The following is a 16180-nucleotide window of genomic DNA, read 5'->3' as shown; positions in this document are numbered from 1 at the left end:
CCTACCTCTGGTCTGAAGAGCGACAAGAGCCTTCGTTTGGTTTATTTATTGCCTTGAAAGCTTGGGACAAGTTCTCAGCATGCAGCAGGACTCACTGCAGGTTGGTTGTTCTCCTGTGTTCCCTCTGTGCTGGGCAAACATGGAACATGCTGGGGCTTCTGCCCTTCGGCTCAAGTGCAAAAGAACCCATGGTTAAATAAAGTGAGGTGAAAGCAGCCACGTGCCCCTGGTTCTGTGTCACTTCCCACGGGTGAAGGCAGAGAGTGGCAGCAGCAGGGATGGGTGTGTGGCCTCTGCTCAGCTGGGGACACATCCTCACCAGAGCTCACCCTCTGGGCATTAACAACCCTTGTCCTGTCAGGGCTGATTCCAGCTGTGGAGAGCACTGGGAAGTGATTTGCTTTGTTACCTGCAGTAAAGGCAATTCATTATTAATGTGCTGCTTTAGCAGTTCAGGCAAATCAGGCACCATCACTCGTGATTGAGGATTATGCACCAGCTGGAAGAGCCCCACACACTGCTGGGGGAGTGGGGTTTAGCCTCATGGCTGTCAGGGATCACTTCTCCCGTTGATTCACTCCCATTTGGTACTGGTGGGTGAGGACAGTGTTCAGCTCACAGTGCAGGAGGGGGCCCCCTGGATCAGAGTGGCCCAATCCAGCATCACAAATCCTATCCGGAGTCACAGGAAAGTTAACAACAAAGATGAGATGGAAAACACCAGTCTTATGGCAGCGGCTTCTGATGAGTCTGTTCCTTCCTGTGTGGGTCTCACAGGTGTCATTACATGATGCTCCCTGTGTCCCAGGGGATGGAGGCTGTGTCCAGGGGATGGAGGCTGGTTTGTGGCTCCCTGTGTCCCAGGGATGGAGGCTGGTTTGTGGCTCCCTGTGTTCCAGGGGATGGAGGCTGTGTCCCAGGGATGGAGGCTGGTTTGTCTCTCCCTGTGTCCCAGGGGGTGGAGGCTGGTTTGTTGCTCCCTGTGTCCCAGGGGATGAAGGCTGTGTCCAGGGATGGAGGCTGGTTTGTGGCTCCCTGTGTCCCATGGATGGAGGCTGGTTTGTCTCTCCCTGTGTCCCAGGGGATGGAGGCTGTGTCCCAGGGATGGAGGCTGGTTTGTGGCTCCCTGTGTCCCAGGGATGGAGGCTGGTTTGTGGCTCCCTGTGTTCCAGGGGATGGAGGCTGTATCCCAGGGATGGAGGCTGGTTTGTTGCTCCCTGTGTCCCAGGGGATGGAGGCTGTGTCCCAGGGATGGAGGCTGTGTCCCAGGGGATGGAGGCTGTGTCCCAGGGGATGGAGGCTGTGTCCCAGGGGATGGAGGCTGTGTCCAGGGGATGGAGGCTGGTTTGTGGCTCCCTGTGTCCCAGGGATGGAGGCTGGTTTGTGGCTCCCTGTGTCCCAGGGGATGAAGGCTGTGTCCCAGGGATGGAGGCTATGTCCCAGGGGATGGAGGCTGTGTCCCGTGGATGGAGGCTGTGCCCCAGGGATGGAGGCTGGTTTGTGGCTCCCTGTGTCCCAGGGGATGGAGGCTGTGTCCCAGGGATGGAGGCTGTGTGCCAGGGATGGAGGCTGTGTGCCAGGGATGGAAGCTGTGTCCCAGGGATGGAGGCTGTGTCCCAGGGATGGAGGCTGTGTCCCAGGGATGGAGGCTGGTTTGTTGTTCCCTGTGTTGCAGAGAGGCTGTGTCCCAGGGATGGAGGCTGTGTCCCAGGGATGGAGGCTGGTTTGTTGTTCCCTGTGTCCCAGGGGATGGAGGCTGTGTCCCAGGGATAGAGGCTGGTTTGTTGCTCCCTGTGTTGCAGGGATGGAGGCTGTGTCCCAGGGATGGAGGCTGTATCCCAGGGATGGAGCCTGGTTTGTTGTCCTGTGCAGGGACCCATCTGTGACTCCAGGCCAGAGCAGCCACCAGGATCAAAGCTCTCCCCGCTCCAGGCACCAGGGTGGGCCAGGGCTGAGTCACTTCCTTTAGAGCCGGCTCAGAGAAGGTGAGCCCAGCCCAAACAGCTCAGCCTAAAGCCAGGCCCAGCCCTGCTGTCCCTCACTGCCCACACCAAGCCCCAGGTGTTAAACAAGTAACGGAGCTGTATCCCAGAGTACTCCCCTGTGGCTCCTTGCTGTGAGCAGCTGGGAACCTGCAGCCTCCACCTCTCCCTCCTGCCCCCAGCAAAGACAGCAGCCCTTAGGCAGAAATAGAGCTTTAATGAACGGTACAAACCCCCCAAGCTGGGCTCAGCAGAAGAGGTGCAGGACCTTGCGGAAGAAGTTCCTGAACTCGGCGTTGAACACGGTGTAGATGATGGGGTTGAGGGCGCTGTTGACGTAACCCAGCCAGGTGACGGTGCTGGTGACCTGCGTGGGAACAGCACAGGACTTGCAGAGAGCCTTGGTGATGTGGACCACGAAGAAGGGAGTCCAGCAGAAGAGGAAAGCACCTGCGGAGGGGCAGGGATGTTAAACAGGGGTCAATTTAACGAAAAAGGGATAATCTTAACAAAAAAAAGCATTGGTGGAACACAAGCCTGGGCTAAACAAGAAGGGGGAGAGCGCAGATGGCCCCAAGGCACAAGCAGCAGATGGGCTGGTGCAGAGAGCTATGCTTACACCCAGACAAGGATCTCTTGCTTGTCCTAAACCTCGGTGCAAAGCCTGAGTTGTGGATGAGTTTGGATTTGCATTTAAGCTGCCAAGAGTCACAGGTTTACCATGAACAAGAGGTTAGGTTACCAACACCATAGGCGCTCCTGCTCTGTCTCAGGGGATGTGTTTGGTGGCACTGCCTTGCTCAAAGGGATGCTGAGATTTTTCCGTGGATAATCATTCCCTGATGATGAGCAATGGGCACAGGGACAAGGGCAGGGTGTGTGTTAAAACAAGTGTATGTGAGGAAGGAGGACCTGGACACTGGGGAGGTGGAGCAAGAGGAACGTGGCTCTTATCTCACCAGCACCCCCTCCAGCGAGGACAAAGCCCACTCCTCAGCATCCTGGGGCCATATGGCTGCTGCTAGGGGAGGCCAAGGAGTGTTCTGGCTTCACCAGGTTCACACAAGTCCTATTGGATGTGCAGTGCACCCCTGCCCTGCCCAGCATCCCCAGCTGCTGCTCACCAACAACAACAGGCAGCACCCGCATGGCCTTGCGCTCCCGGCCGTTGATCTTGGCCTGCTTCCGACTGTGTCCCGGGTGGGGGTACTTGAGCTGGGGGTAGGAGACAGTCTGGATCCCATTGCTCATCCCACAGTCCCCGGGATGGCTGGGGAGGGCGTAGGGGTTGCACTGGTCTGGCTCCAGCCCGCTCTGCTCGCTCACAATGAACGTTCCGGGGTGATAGAGCTTCCCGTTGGTGCCGTAGATGCCACCCCTGAGCTTGGCCTTCCGGGCCTCTTCCCAGCGCTTGAGTCCTTGGAACATGGCGCAGTAGAGCACCAGCATGACGGGGCACGGGATGAAGAAGGAGCAGATGGAGGAGTACACGATGTAGTTGTCATCCTCCAGCTGACACAAGCTGGGGTCCCGGTTTGGGACGTTGTTGAGGCCAAAGATGACGGGGGACGCGACGGCAAAGGCGAAGATCCAGGTGGTGGCTATGAGGATCAACTGCCGCAGGTCGATCTGTCGCCGGTTGTAGTTCAGGGGGACCGAAACAGCGATAAACCTGCCAACACAGGGCCAGGTGAGTCAGTCCCAGGACGGTGGGGCCACCATTGGTAGCATGAGTCCCAAACCTCTTGCTGTTGCCCTGCCCCATGGTTAATTCACCTACAGCGCTGAGGCCTGGGCTACAGCCAGTCACCCGCTCAGAGAGCACCCAAAGGGGCAGCTCTGCCCTTACTGTGTCATTGTGCAAGGATACCGATGGTGGTGAGGGGGGAGGATGGAAGGGCAGAGCATGGGGTCTGTGGGGGGGCAGCTTGGTGCCAGGACACAGCACCCCCTCCTCTGGCGCGAGGAGGAGGAGGAGGAAGGCACTTACCGGTCCACGCTGATAGCACAGAGGTTGAAGATGGAGGCGGTGCACAGCATCACGTCCATGGTCATCAGAGCATCGCACAGCACCGTGCTGAGGGACCACACACCTCCCTGGAACTGAGAAGATCAACGGGATCAGCAGATGCCGCATCCCACTGTGTGAATGTGCCATGGAACAGCTCTATGCCTGGGCACCTCCATCACTCCCACTCCCCTCCAGGTGAGCAGCCTGCCCTAGAGCCCTCCTGCCCCCTGCGTGCTCATCCCTGCCCAGCAAAGCAGCAGCACACGGGATTAACCCCACACAAGGGTTCACAGCTTGCCTGGGACATCGTGGTCCCGGCCTGGCTGCAGAATGGGGCTGCACACCAAGTGAGTGGGACACTAAACACTGCACACTAAGGGTGCGAGGCACATTAATGGGAGCCAGCGGGCTCAGAACCCCAAACTCCTCAAATTCCACCCCAAAATCCCCCTGAGTAACGCAGGGCTCAGCATTCCCCACCCAGCACTACTTGCCATAGGTCACTGCGGAGGCAGGGAGAGGCTCCTCAATGAGGCACAGAGCAGAGCTCCTCTCCCATGTCCCAGCTGCCCCAGCACCCTGTTTGCAGCCGATGGGAGCAGCTCCCCTGTGCTCCACAACTGGTTGGCTCTGTCCCACTAAGCCCAAGGCCAGGCTGCTCAAGGCAGTCAGACACTGTCCTTGTTCTGCTCCCCAGTGGGAGGGCAGGACCAGGGGCTGCTGCTCTGTTACTCACAAGTGTGGGCTTTGCTGTACAAAAGGTATTGAGTTAAAAACCTATGCTTCTATGTCCTGAATAATCCTTAGCAGAAACCCAACGATGCCAGGGAACCCCCGAGGGTTCGTGCTCCATCCATCCCAGCCCATGGAACAGGAATGGTTGCTCAGCAGGGTGCTCTGAATGCAATGGATGTTGGCAACGGGAATGCAAGGATGAGCTCAAGGAGCTCAGGATAAAGGCACTAAATGTCACCTTCATGTCCTTGCACCAGGAAACTGCCTCCAGGACGAGAGCATCAACAGCATTTTGAGCAGAATCCTAACGTTAGGACAAGAGAAGCTGCTTTTGTCTTCCCTGAGAATAAAGAGGGGCTCAAAACCCCGCTCTGCTCCAGCTCAGCGCCCTCCACCCCAGGTGAGCAGCTCAGAGGAGGGAAGGCCCAGACAAAGCTCTCATCCCACACGGGTTTGGTGCCTGGAGCCTGAAGTGTTTCTTGACCAGGTCCATAGGACCCCAGACACAGAGTGCTCGGGGTTGGAAGGGACCTTAAAGATCCTGGCCTTGAGCACTGCCAGGGATGGGGCAGCCACAGCTTCTCTGGGCACCCTGTGCCAGCGCCTCAGCACCCTCACAGGGAAGAGCTTCTGCCTAAGAGCTCAGCTCAGTCTCCCCTCGGGCAGGTTCAAGCCATTCCCCTTGGCCTGCACAAACACATGTATATATATAAAATATATATAACATATATATAATATACACACACATAAATATATGTATTTATAAATACGATTTAAAGTTAATGTATTATAATTAGAAATTAGATTGCATACAAAGAAATATAAAATGCACCTGGAACTTTGCAAAACATCAAGCACTATATATACTGCACATATACTCTTACTATTATAAATATATACTATTGTAGTAATAAATATTATAACAAATATATTGCTACTTGCAATGTATATATAACTTATATATTTTTATGTATATGAAATGTGTATATATATATCCCAGGGACTTTCTTCTATTTTATATACCTATACTTTAATCCCTATAATTTATCAATTAATTAGTATTATCGTAGAATCACAGAATAGTCCAGGTTGGAAAGGAGCTTAAGATCATCCAGTTCCAACCCCCTGCCATGGGCAGGGACACCTCACACTAAACCATGGCACCCAAGGCTCTGTCCAACCAACTATGTACTATACAGTGCATTAATATATAAATATAGAACACATATACAGATAGGGATCATTGTATTCTAGAACATATAACAATATAATGTAGAATATATGCTGAGGCGCTGGCACAGGGTGCCCAGAGAAGCTGTGGCTGCCCCATCCCTGGCAGTGCTCAAGGCCAGGTTGGACACAGGGGCTTGGAGCAAGCTGCTCCAGTGGAAGGGGCTGGGGTTGGAGCTGGAGGAGCTTTAAGGTCCTTTCCAATGCAAACCATTCTATGATCCTATGATATATAAAATGTCTATATATTAATACAGCCTATAGTATGGTAATACACAGTAAAGTACATAAACCATATATAATATATCATTATATACTATGAATTCCTCTTTAGAACATCAGTACTGCAGCTGTGTGTGTGTGGAGCTGCTCTGTGGCACATGAACCTTCAGGAAGCACCCCTGCATCCCTGCGCATCCCCTGGAGACAGAGCTGCCATTCCACCACATCCCTGGGTTAGCTCCATGATACACAACTTTGGGAGCAACTCCGAGCATCCTGGGGAGCCTGTTGCTAAGAAATGAGAGGGGAAGCTACAAAAGCCCAACCCAGCATCTTAAGAAGGTGAGGAATAAACCCAACACCTTGCATGGGGACAGCAGAGGAGGTGCCAAGGGTGGGGAGAGTTCTACCATGTGCCAGTGCCAAGTGAGGAGTGATGGGATGAAGTCAAGAAGAGAAATAACTAATCCATTGCTGTGTTTGATTCTAAAAGAGGTGAAGTAGGGGAAAGGGCTTTAGTTTAGGCTGAGATGAAAGAAAGGCACCCAGAAACACAGCTGGCACCTCCCAGCACTTACACACAGGTTACACGGCCGAGACTGGTAAGTGAATGAGAGCACATGCCCTGAGCAGCCCCTCTCCCCCAGGCACACAGCCAGGAGCCCCCAGAGTGAGCCAGGCACTTCCACCCCTACTACACTGCTACTCCCCAGGCTCTCCCCAAAGCAAACCTATAGTAACAGTCACCCAGCGCCAGCATAGTCTAACTTCACTGATGCCATGCAACCATTGAGTGCGGATTTGTTCATGTAGAGATGCTAAAGAGCATCTTTGTTCATGGAGAGATGCTAAAGAGCATTTTTGTTCATGGAGAGATGCTAAAGAGCAGGCTCTGGTTTCACCCATCCTGGCACAAGGAACCCAGCCACGTAATGCTGGGCAGGAGCAGAACCCCCTGCCTCTGCCAGGATTAATGCCAGGCAGTAATGATGTCACGCTCAGGATTATGATTAGTGGAGCTGCAAAGCCAAAGGAGACTGAAGGAACTGGCTATTTTTATACAGCCATCTCCTTGAGAGGCAGCCGGAACCTCCCGGGAAGGGCTGGATTCAGGGCTGAATGCTTCCTGCAGCATGGATCAGCCACCCCAAAGTGAATCTGGGAGCTGAATCCCAAAACCCAACCCCCAAGGTGTTGCCAAGCTCAAGTGGGATCCTGCCAAGGTCAAATCTGATTCTGGGCTACAGCTTCCAAAACCTTGGGATGCTGGTTCTGAACAGGACAAGAGCTGTGGGGCTGCAGCACCTCCAGAGGACACAGCCTTTGCAGAGGGATTCACATTGGGCCCTTAGGAAATGCTTCAAACCCTTCCCTTTCCTCACCAACCCCCAGCACTGACTGGGGGGGACCGTGCTGGGCGAGGGCTTCCTCTTGTACCGTGTTTCTTGACTGCACAATGTGCCAAGAAGCTCTTGGATGGGGGAGTGACTTTGGATTAGAGGCAGAGCTGGCTTTGCAGGGCCATGTGATTGAGAGGTACCTAATCACAGGAGATTAGCCCATTGAGGTACACCGGGGAGGGCTTTAGGGCCCATAAACGGCTCAAGCCACCTCTAAGATGTGCTCCAGAGGGGCTCCACTTCCAGTGGCACTTTTGGGTTCCCTGCTTTCTCAGCACAAGCCCCCTTGTTTCCCCCCAGTGATGCTCTTCATGGGCGCTGCTGTTCAGAGGACACAGGGAGCTGCACAGCAAGACGTGGTCTGGAGGTAAAGGACCTGCCCTAGCACAACAGAGCAGAGCTCCCAAGAGCTCTGATACAACCCCGAAGCCAGCCTACCTGCTGCATTGCTTCTAAGGCTGGTGGTACACCCTACACAGCTCTGGCTGAGCCTCACATGGGTGAGGGTATTGGCCACCACCCCCAAAACCCCCAGGCAGGGGGGTTCTTGGAAGAGGATGGAAAACCCTATGGGCAGGGAGGGTCATGGAATAGTGAGGGGGTAGCACAAAAGGAGGAGGGAAGCAGTCTAACATAACCACCGTTAAATACCCTGTCCGAAGGATACGCTGCAGCCCGCTGACACAGCAAGATTGGTGACATTATGCACCAAATTCTCATACTAGAGAATTCAAACTGGATTAAACACAAACGTTATTCTAAATACAACCCAGTATAATGACTTTTAGATTAATTTTTTTCCTTGTTTTGAGGTGTCGGGGGGGGGGTTGCAGAGTGCTTTGAAGATGTGCTTTTTTTTCTAAACCAGATATTCAGTGGATTTCTTTATCAGAATTTGTATCTTATATTTTTACTAGATTGTTCCATTTAGTAAAAATATGATAAGATACACCCTGTAGCTCAGTGTTCCCTGGCAGACAAGGAGGGTTTATAGGAAGGTGATGATGGTCACTGCTGCAGCCACAAGCCTCTTTCCCAGAGTTATTCCAGTGCAGACTGGCTGCTTCTTCATCCAACCAGGGTTGGCAATGTCAGTAAGCTCACAGGCAGCCACTATGGTCTCTTACGTGATACCAGTACCTCATTACAAATGGCACTTAGGTTCTGGTTCAACCACGATGTGCAGAGGAGGAACAACTCCAACTGCTGCTTACAAAGAAGTGCTCAAGGCCAGGTTGGACACAGGGGCTTGGAGCAAGCTGCTCCAGGGGAAGGGGTCCCTGCCCGTGGCAGGGGTTGGAGCTGGAGGAGCTTTAAGGTCCCTTTAACCCAAACCACTCTATAAGTGAATACAAAGAGGTTATAGAAAGTATTCTGTAGGATAGTGAATGGCAGGAGATGGGACTTGACTTCCCAAGCACCCCTGCAGGCTGCCTTCCCACTCAGGTCATTTTGGTGTCCCTATCCCTAAACCCAGTTGATACCCAGGCCAAAATCTGCCTTCGTGCAAACCAGCCTGTTTCCTGGAGAGCTCTTACACCACCAGTGCTTCTGAGGGCATGAGCCAGGACAGGGCCAAAGGGTTCTGTCTTACTCCTGATGACAACAGCTCTGGTCTCAGCTCCTCCACGTGCTTCTGCACGGCAGCTTCATACCTGCCCCTCTTGCCAGCCCTGCAAACAGGCTCACAAGGAGGCAGAGGGCACAAAGACATCCTTTAGTCTTTGGTGGTGGTGATAAGACAGATACAGACACACCAGCAACAGCAGCCTCCAAGTGGATGAGGAGCTGCCCAGCTCTATTTCCATACAAGCACCTGCCTGCCCTCAGCGAGGACATGGCTCAAACACATCACACAGGGAGACTACAAGTGCCAGCCTTAGGAGCCCAGGCCTGCTCAGGTTACACCACCAGCCAGAGGAGCAATGCACCGTGCAAGGGAACAAAGCTCAGCATCAATGAACTGTCCCGATGCCCACAAGGAGCTGATGCTGGGCCTGTCATGAGCCGTGATGACTTCTGCGTTCTCCAGAGGACACAATGAAGCTGCAAGGGGAGAGGAAGGTGAGGGAGTGGGACACAAGACAAAGGTGGCCTCACGTCTGCTCTAGCATCCTCTGTTGGCTTAAAGCATTGAGGTCAAGGGTTTTGAGAGTGAGAATAAGTGTGATCATCCACCTGAAACACGAGGCCCCAAACTAAGATGATGAAGGGAGTGGAGCATCTCCCTTATGAGGAGAGACTGAGGGAGCTGGGTCTCTATAGTTTGGAGAAGAGGAGATTGAGGGGTGACCTTATTAGTGTATATCAATATATAAAGGGGGAGTGTCACGAGGATGGAGCCAGGCTCTTCTCAGTGGCAAACAATGATAGGACAAGGGGCAATGGGTACAAACTGGAACACAAGAGGTTCCACTTAAACTCCTTCTCAGTGAGGTGACAGAACACTGGACCAGGCTGCCCAGGGAGGTTGTGGGGTCTCCTTCTCTGGAGACATTCAAAACCCACCTGGACACGTTCCTGTGTAACCTTATCTAGGTGTTCCTGCTCTGCAGGGGGATTGGACTGGATGATCTCTTGAGGTCCCTTCCAATCTCTAACATACTGGGATACCTCCCCACGCTTACTGGTCACTGAAAACAGAATCCTTAGCACTGGGCAGTGTCACCTCCCAGTACTGTGTGCAGAGACTGCAGCTCAGGCACCAGGCAGGCCTACAGGAACATCTCTTCCCACTAAAGCTGTAAGATTTGGGAATGAGTAATGCTGAAGGGATGACATGCACTCACAGAGCCACAGGAAACCTGGAGGAGGGTAGAGCTCTGCTCTCTCAACAGAAGAACTGCATCACAGGCACATATACACATGAGATGCTTCAGAGATCCCTTTTGATGCCAGTGGTACAAGCGACACCCAGACAGTGTGATGCAGAACAGCATCACCCTGGCCAAGCTCACAGCTTGTGTAATAGCACTCGCCTCCAGCCCTGGGGCTGTGAGAGGTGGAGTGACTGCTGGAAAGTGACTGTGGCAGGAGCTGGGTAGGCACTGCTGAAGCCATTTCCTCTTTTGCCTGCTCACACAGGTCTTAGTGGCAAAGATGTTTATGTAATGCTGCCTTCCCCAGCCCCTGGCAGCAGCTCCTGGATCCGGTGTGTTTGGTAGCTCAGGAAACCAGCGTGGATCAGAGGAGCAGTGTCCGAGCGAGGCAGGCAGGAGGGATGCTCTACAGTGAGTACAAGAGGCCTAAATAAAGGGTGGCTCTGGCTCCTGCCATTGTCAAGGAGTCTCTGGGCAGTTAAACACAGACAAGCTTTTGGAGCCATGCAGTTTCCTAGTGGCAAAGCCACTTAGGGCCCAAGGAGATTCTGTAGTACCTCCACAGTACTTGTGGCTCTGCTTGCTCATGTGTCCTCCCTGCCTCAGGGCAGTGGTACCCCACTGTCAGTGCTGACTCTGGCATCTTCTCCTGGGATCTCTTCACACAAAGGCAGGGCTTTGCTCCTGGGGAATTACTGTGCACAGCTGGGAGTGCCCCAGGCCTCTTTCCCCCTTCCTTCCCATCATTCTTGCCTTACTGACACCGGATTGATCACTAGGGGAGCACCACACACTCTCCTCAGAAAGACAAGGCTACTTCCTCCCTGGGTTTTCACCTCTCCCTGTCATACTGCTGAGACTTGAGATTCCCAAGCAAGTTGGAAGAGAAGCTCCTTCTGCACCAGGGCAGCCTGGTGTGTGGTGACCAACAGCTGGCAAGCACTAGAACGTGTCCCTGTTCTGTGTCTGAACAAGATCAATGGAGGATGCTGGACATCATCACCACACTCAGCTGGTGTGTGCCATCCTGTGCGTGTGCTGCTCGCGGTGGCTGACATGGCAACCAACCAGCACTCATCCACCTCCACCCAAGCCAACGCTCCAGACAGAGCGAGTTCATCTGGTCTTCTTTAAGGATGTGTGGTTCTAGAGAGGAACTGGCTGCTAACACTGCCCTGTCCGGCGTTCACGTCAACAGGCTCAGTTTGGAAACTGATGCTTGAAGCCGGTGGGAGGCTGATGCTTCTTCCTTCACATCCATAGAGTGCTTCCTGGTTGTGAAGGATCAGAACTGACAAGTGACAGCACCATTTGGGTTTATGGAAGACCAGCCTTGTGACAGCAGTTTTAGCACTTTCACATTAAGGCCCGAAGCATCACCTTGAGCTGCTCAGGTAGGTAAATTTGGCATGATGAATTCATAGAACCATAGAACAGTTTGGGTTGGAAAGGACCTTAAGATCATCCAGTTCCAACCCCTGCCATGGGCAGGGACACCTCACACTAAACCATGGCACCCAAGGCTCTGTCCAACCTGGCCTTGAACACTGCCAGGGATGGAGCATTCACAACCTCCCTGGGCAACCCATTCCAGTGCCTCACCACCCTCACAGGAAAGAATTTCCTCCTTAGATCCAATCTAAACTTCCCCTGTTTCAGTTTGAACCCATTACCCCTTGTCCTGTCACTGCAGTCCCTAATGAAGAGTCCATCCCCAGCATCCCTATAGGCCCCCTTCAGACACTGGAAGCTGCTCTGAGGTCTCCACGCAGCTTCTCTTCTCCAGGCTGAACAGCCCCAACTTTCTCAGCCTATCTCCATACAGGAGCTGCTCCAGCCCCTGAGCATCCTCGTGGCCTCCTCTGGACTTGTTCCAACAGTTCCATGTCCTTTTTATGTTGAGGACACCAGAACTGCACACAGTGCTCCAGGGGAGGTCTCACAAGAGCAGAGCAGAGTCACCATCTCCTGCTCATCATCAGAGAACACCCCTGCACACTGCGGTGCTTCTCCCTGAGCTGCACCAGAGAGAACAGGACCAGGGCAGGTTTGCATTAGCTCACCCCATTTCCTGCCCTCCTGCCAAGCTCTGGTTCCCACTGAGGCTGCAGTGATTGTGAAATAGTACAGGAAAGAAAGAGCTGGGACCACACAGGCCAATTCCCCCCTTGTCTAGTGCCTGCTTCCAGCAATCCTCCAACCCTGCAGGCACAAACGAGGGGCATCCAGGGAGAAGTGACACCGTTTGGCTCCTATGGCCAAGCCCTCTGAATCCTCCCCATGGCTAAGAGTTTATTTGTGACGAGAAGTTAGGCTGGCTCTTTCAGAAGCACCAAAGGAGAGCAGGTGACAACCACTGCAGCTGAAGCATCACAATCACCGAAATAACAGCCAAGATCAAGGCCTCTCACGCTGTGTTCCAGCTTCTGTGAACAGCAGCAAAGGGTAACTCACATCTCACAGGATGGAATCCCATCCTCTCCGCAGCTTGTGGGAGATCTGTTGATCTGTGGGGATGTCAGATCTCACCTCAAAGGTTAAATCTCTCCAGCTGCCTTCTAAAGCCCTGCCTGGGAGGGATGGTTCCAAACACTTAAGCAGCCTTCTTGCAGGAGGAAAGCACAAGATGAACAAGCACCTCCTGCTGAATGAAAGAAGTGGCCAGGGTTCATTGTTCTGTTCCTGTTCAACCAAAACCACCCTCTCAGCCGGTTCTTGCTTTCCAGTAGCCCTCCAAGTCACCTTTACCCTGTCAGGAGCTGCACTGACGTTAAAAACAGCCACCAAGGAAAAACCCCACACCAAGAACAAAGCCTGAACGGAACACTCAAGAGTGGCCATGCTACACTGTCAGGGGCTCCACGCAGTGATACAGAATGCAAGTTGAATTCCAGCTAGTTTTAAACAGCAGCAGCCACTATAGCCCCTGTCAAGCATCTGATTCTGGTTTTGATTTGCCTCCAAGGAAAGAACTACTAAACTCCACAAGAATTCCATCCCCTGGCACTGCCTCAATGGTTACTCTCCCTTCCCCTTAGCGTATTTCTAAGGTTCTAAGGCAGGGCTGGACACCCATTGCCTGAGCATCAGACTCTGTGGGATGTCTGTGGTACCCAAGGAAAGCCCCACAATGCTGATGCCCAAATGGAAGCACTTTCAAAGGTACCTCAGAGCATCTAAACCTGCATGTCAAGATGTCAGCAAAGCTCAAGCCTGCAGGCAAGAGGAAACCACAGTAGTGTGCATAGTGCCCATAGGAACAGGAGCTGCAAGCATGGAGAGACAACAGAAAGAGCAAGGAGAAAAAGGAGATCCAGGTTAGCAAAAGCAGCTGTGAAGAAGGATGAAGGCAGAGGCTTTCCAGCCACCAAAACCAGAGAGATTATGAACCAAGAGCAAAACCACCACAACCAAACAGCACGGAGGGGGATCCTCTCAGTGTGGTGGAAAGAAGGGAATCTAATGCTCCTGTTGTCATTGGTTCCTGGTATGGTCCCCAGATGAGCCTGTCCCTCCGGAATAGCTGTCTTCAGAGAGGTCACAGTGTCCTGCACAGTCCTAGAGCCAGGCAGAGAGGCTAAAAGCATCCTAAGCCCTAATCCTCAGCCTTGCTTAAGTATAGCCCCACCTCTGTGAGGTGCTGAACAGCAGCCCTGCCACGGGAGAGAAGGGAGATGCTACCAAACACTGCTGGTGTGCTCTTGCGTTTGCCTCCAAGGATGGGAGCACCATTTGGTCTCACTCATGGGGCCAACTCCCCAGTGAAGCATTAAGCCACCACCTTGCAACTCATGTGGCTATCAGAAAATGCATCAGGCTAAAGCTTTCTGGGGCTGCTCACTGTGCACAGGTTGAGTCCTGACTCTCCCCACATCTGGAAAGAAGAGGACTGCTCTTCTTCCACATAGATAGGTACAAACCTCTGCTATTTTGGCATGTGGCTTTTTCATCCACTGGAGCAGGGATGGAGATGATGGCTGGTGCTGATGGTGAGGCTCCAGTGAGGCTCCTCACCCCCATCCACCAAAGCCCCCCACAATCAAAGGCATCCTCAATCCCCTGCAGTAACCATGTCTCTCCCTGTCACGCAGGCTCAGAGACATCCAAACCCACTCCGCCTCCGGAGCTCTGTTGCTCTTTCCCTCAGCTGTCCAGTCTTGGAGGTGAATGGAGAACCTGACCCAAAGTCCCCCAAGGTGGCTCCAGCACATGCAGGGCCAGACATGTGCAAACCATAGAACCTGCCAGGAGGAGCCCTGCAGAACCTGACCAAAAGCCCCTTGATGTAGGGCGACAGATCCCACTTAGCTCCCGAAAAAGACCTCTTTCCCCTCTCAACTCCACATGGGAACCTGACTCCTGGCTAAAGGTGTCCCTTATGGTCCACCTTGTCTAGACTGTGCTTTGGCCATGAAAGGTTGGACCAGATGATCCTTGAGGTCCCCTTCCAACCTATTCTATGATTACCACCAAAACCTGCTCACAGCACAGGAGCTTGCTCCCTTTCTAACCACTCGCTGATGGCAACACAAGGGCTCCCCAGAGCTGCTGACCCGGCCCGGGGGGACTTCCCCCCAAGGCATCTCCATTCGGGGCATCTGCGGCTCGGCAACGGTCGGGCAGGACGACGGGGGAGCCCCGAACCTGCACGGCGCCGGCTGCCGCCGCCACCGCTCGCTGTCCTGCAGCGGGTTTGCGGTGCTGGCGGCCGAGATGCCGTGAGGGACTCGGAGGAGAAAGCCGCGGCGGTTTGAAAGCGCCACCAATGTCCCTGCAGCGGGGTAAGGCTGGGGCTGTCCCGAGGGGCTGAGCAGCAGCGATGGCAGCGCCGATCCGGAGGGATGGAGGTGGGGAGCAAAAGGGAGACGGGCTTTAACCCTCAATACTTGGCCTCTTGCCGATCCCGCTCCCCAGCCCCAGCGGTGCCCTTCCAGCGCGGTGCTCACCTCGGAGTAGACGTAGAGGGGCAGGACGAGCAGGGCGAGCAGGAGGTCGGCGACGGCGAGGCTGACGATGAAGTAGTTGGTGGTGGTCTTCAGCGCCCGCTCCGTGCAGACGCTGAGGCAGACGAGCCCGTTGCCGCCCACGATGAACAGGATGAGGACGATGCCCAGCACCAGGGCGGCGATGTTGTGCCCGGCGGCCGGCGCTGGCGGGGCCGGGGGCAGCGCGGTGCCGTTGCAGAGCGCGGCCCCGGCGCTGCCGTTGCCCATGGCGCGGCCCCGGCGCGGCCCCCGCAGCCCGGAGCATGGGAGCGCCCCCGACCGCGGGCGCCCGGCTCAGCCCCGCGGCCGCGCTCCGCCGGCCCGCACCAAACTTTCGGCGGAGCGGGGAGGAGCCTCCGCCGCCCCCCCCCCAGCCCCAGCCCCGGCCCCGGCCCCGGCCCCGGCCCCCGCGCTCCCAACTGGGTCACCAAGCGGCTTACGGGGAGGCGGAGAGCGGGGGGCGGCTCCCGGGGTGCCGGACCCGCTCCCCCCCGCCGAGCCCCGGAGGGAGGACCAGGACCCGGACCCGCACCCGCACCCGCTCCGGCTCCGGCCCGGAGGTGAGGGGCCCCGTTGTGGAGGTGGCGCTCCCAGCCCGTGAGGATGCTCTGCGTGGACCGATCCCCGCTTGTAGCCCGGCTCCTGCGGTGGCCCAGGTGAGTGCCGGCAGTCCGGGCTTTACCGAGAGACTTCACTGCCCAACTTACCCCAGCTGCCTCCTGCAGCGGAGGAGTCTCCTTCTCCAAGGATTAGGCTTTGTGTTGCCTCTTGAGCAGGAGGAAGAGGGGCAGCTGTG

At 54.6% G+C, this 16180-nt stretch overlaps 1 protein-coding gene across 1 annotated transcript; it reads right to left on the bottom strand.

The window, feature by feature from the left end:
* Positions 1 to 2179: 2179 nt before the first annotated feature.
* On the bottom strand, positions 2180 to 15646 carry DRD4 (dopamine receptor D4). The gene is made up of 4 exons (XM_061371005.1): positions 15346 to 15646; positions 3973 to 4085; positions 3107 to 3654; positions 2180 to 2432 (listed from the first exon to the last, which is right to left on the bottom strand). Exons 1-4 carry the CDS (start codon positions 15610 to 15612, stop codon positions 2230 to 2232), a joined length of 1131 nt encoding a protein of 376 aa, XP_061226989.1. The 5' UTR covers positions 15613 to 15646; the 3' UTR covers positions 2180 to 2229.
* Between the last annotated feature and the right edge of the window lie 534 nt (positions 15647 to 16180).

This window comes from Neopsephotus bourkii, unplaced genomic scaffold (assembly GCF_033783945.1).
Source record: "Neopsephotus bourkii isolate Nb327-2 ecotype Australia unplaced genomic scaffold, CSIRO-AGI_Nbou_v1 NB_1557, whole genome shotgun sequence".
NCBI lineage: Eukaryota > Metazoa > Chordata > Aves > Psittaciformes > Psittacidae > Neopsephotus > Neopsephotus bourkii.
This window is presented reverse-complemented; position numbering and strand designations above follow the sequence as displayed.

Excerpts from the sequence above, each read along its gene's own strand:
- DRD4 (XM_061371005.1), bottom strand. The coding sequence starts at position 15,612 with ATGGGCAACGGCAGCGCCGGGGCCGCGCTCTGCAACGGCACCGCGCTG. Across the intron at positions 3,655-3,972 it reads TGTGCTATCAGCGTGGACCG|GTTTATCGCTGTTTCGGTCC; the intron begins GTAAGTGCCTTC and ends CTGTGTTGGCAG. Across the intron at positions 2,433-3,106 it reads GGTGCTGCCTGTTGTTGTTG|GTGCTTTCCTCTTCTGCTGG; the intron begins GTGAGCAGCAGC and ends GCCCCTCCGCAG.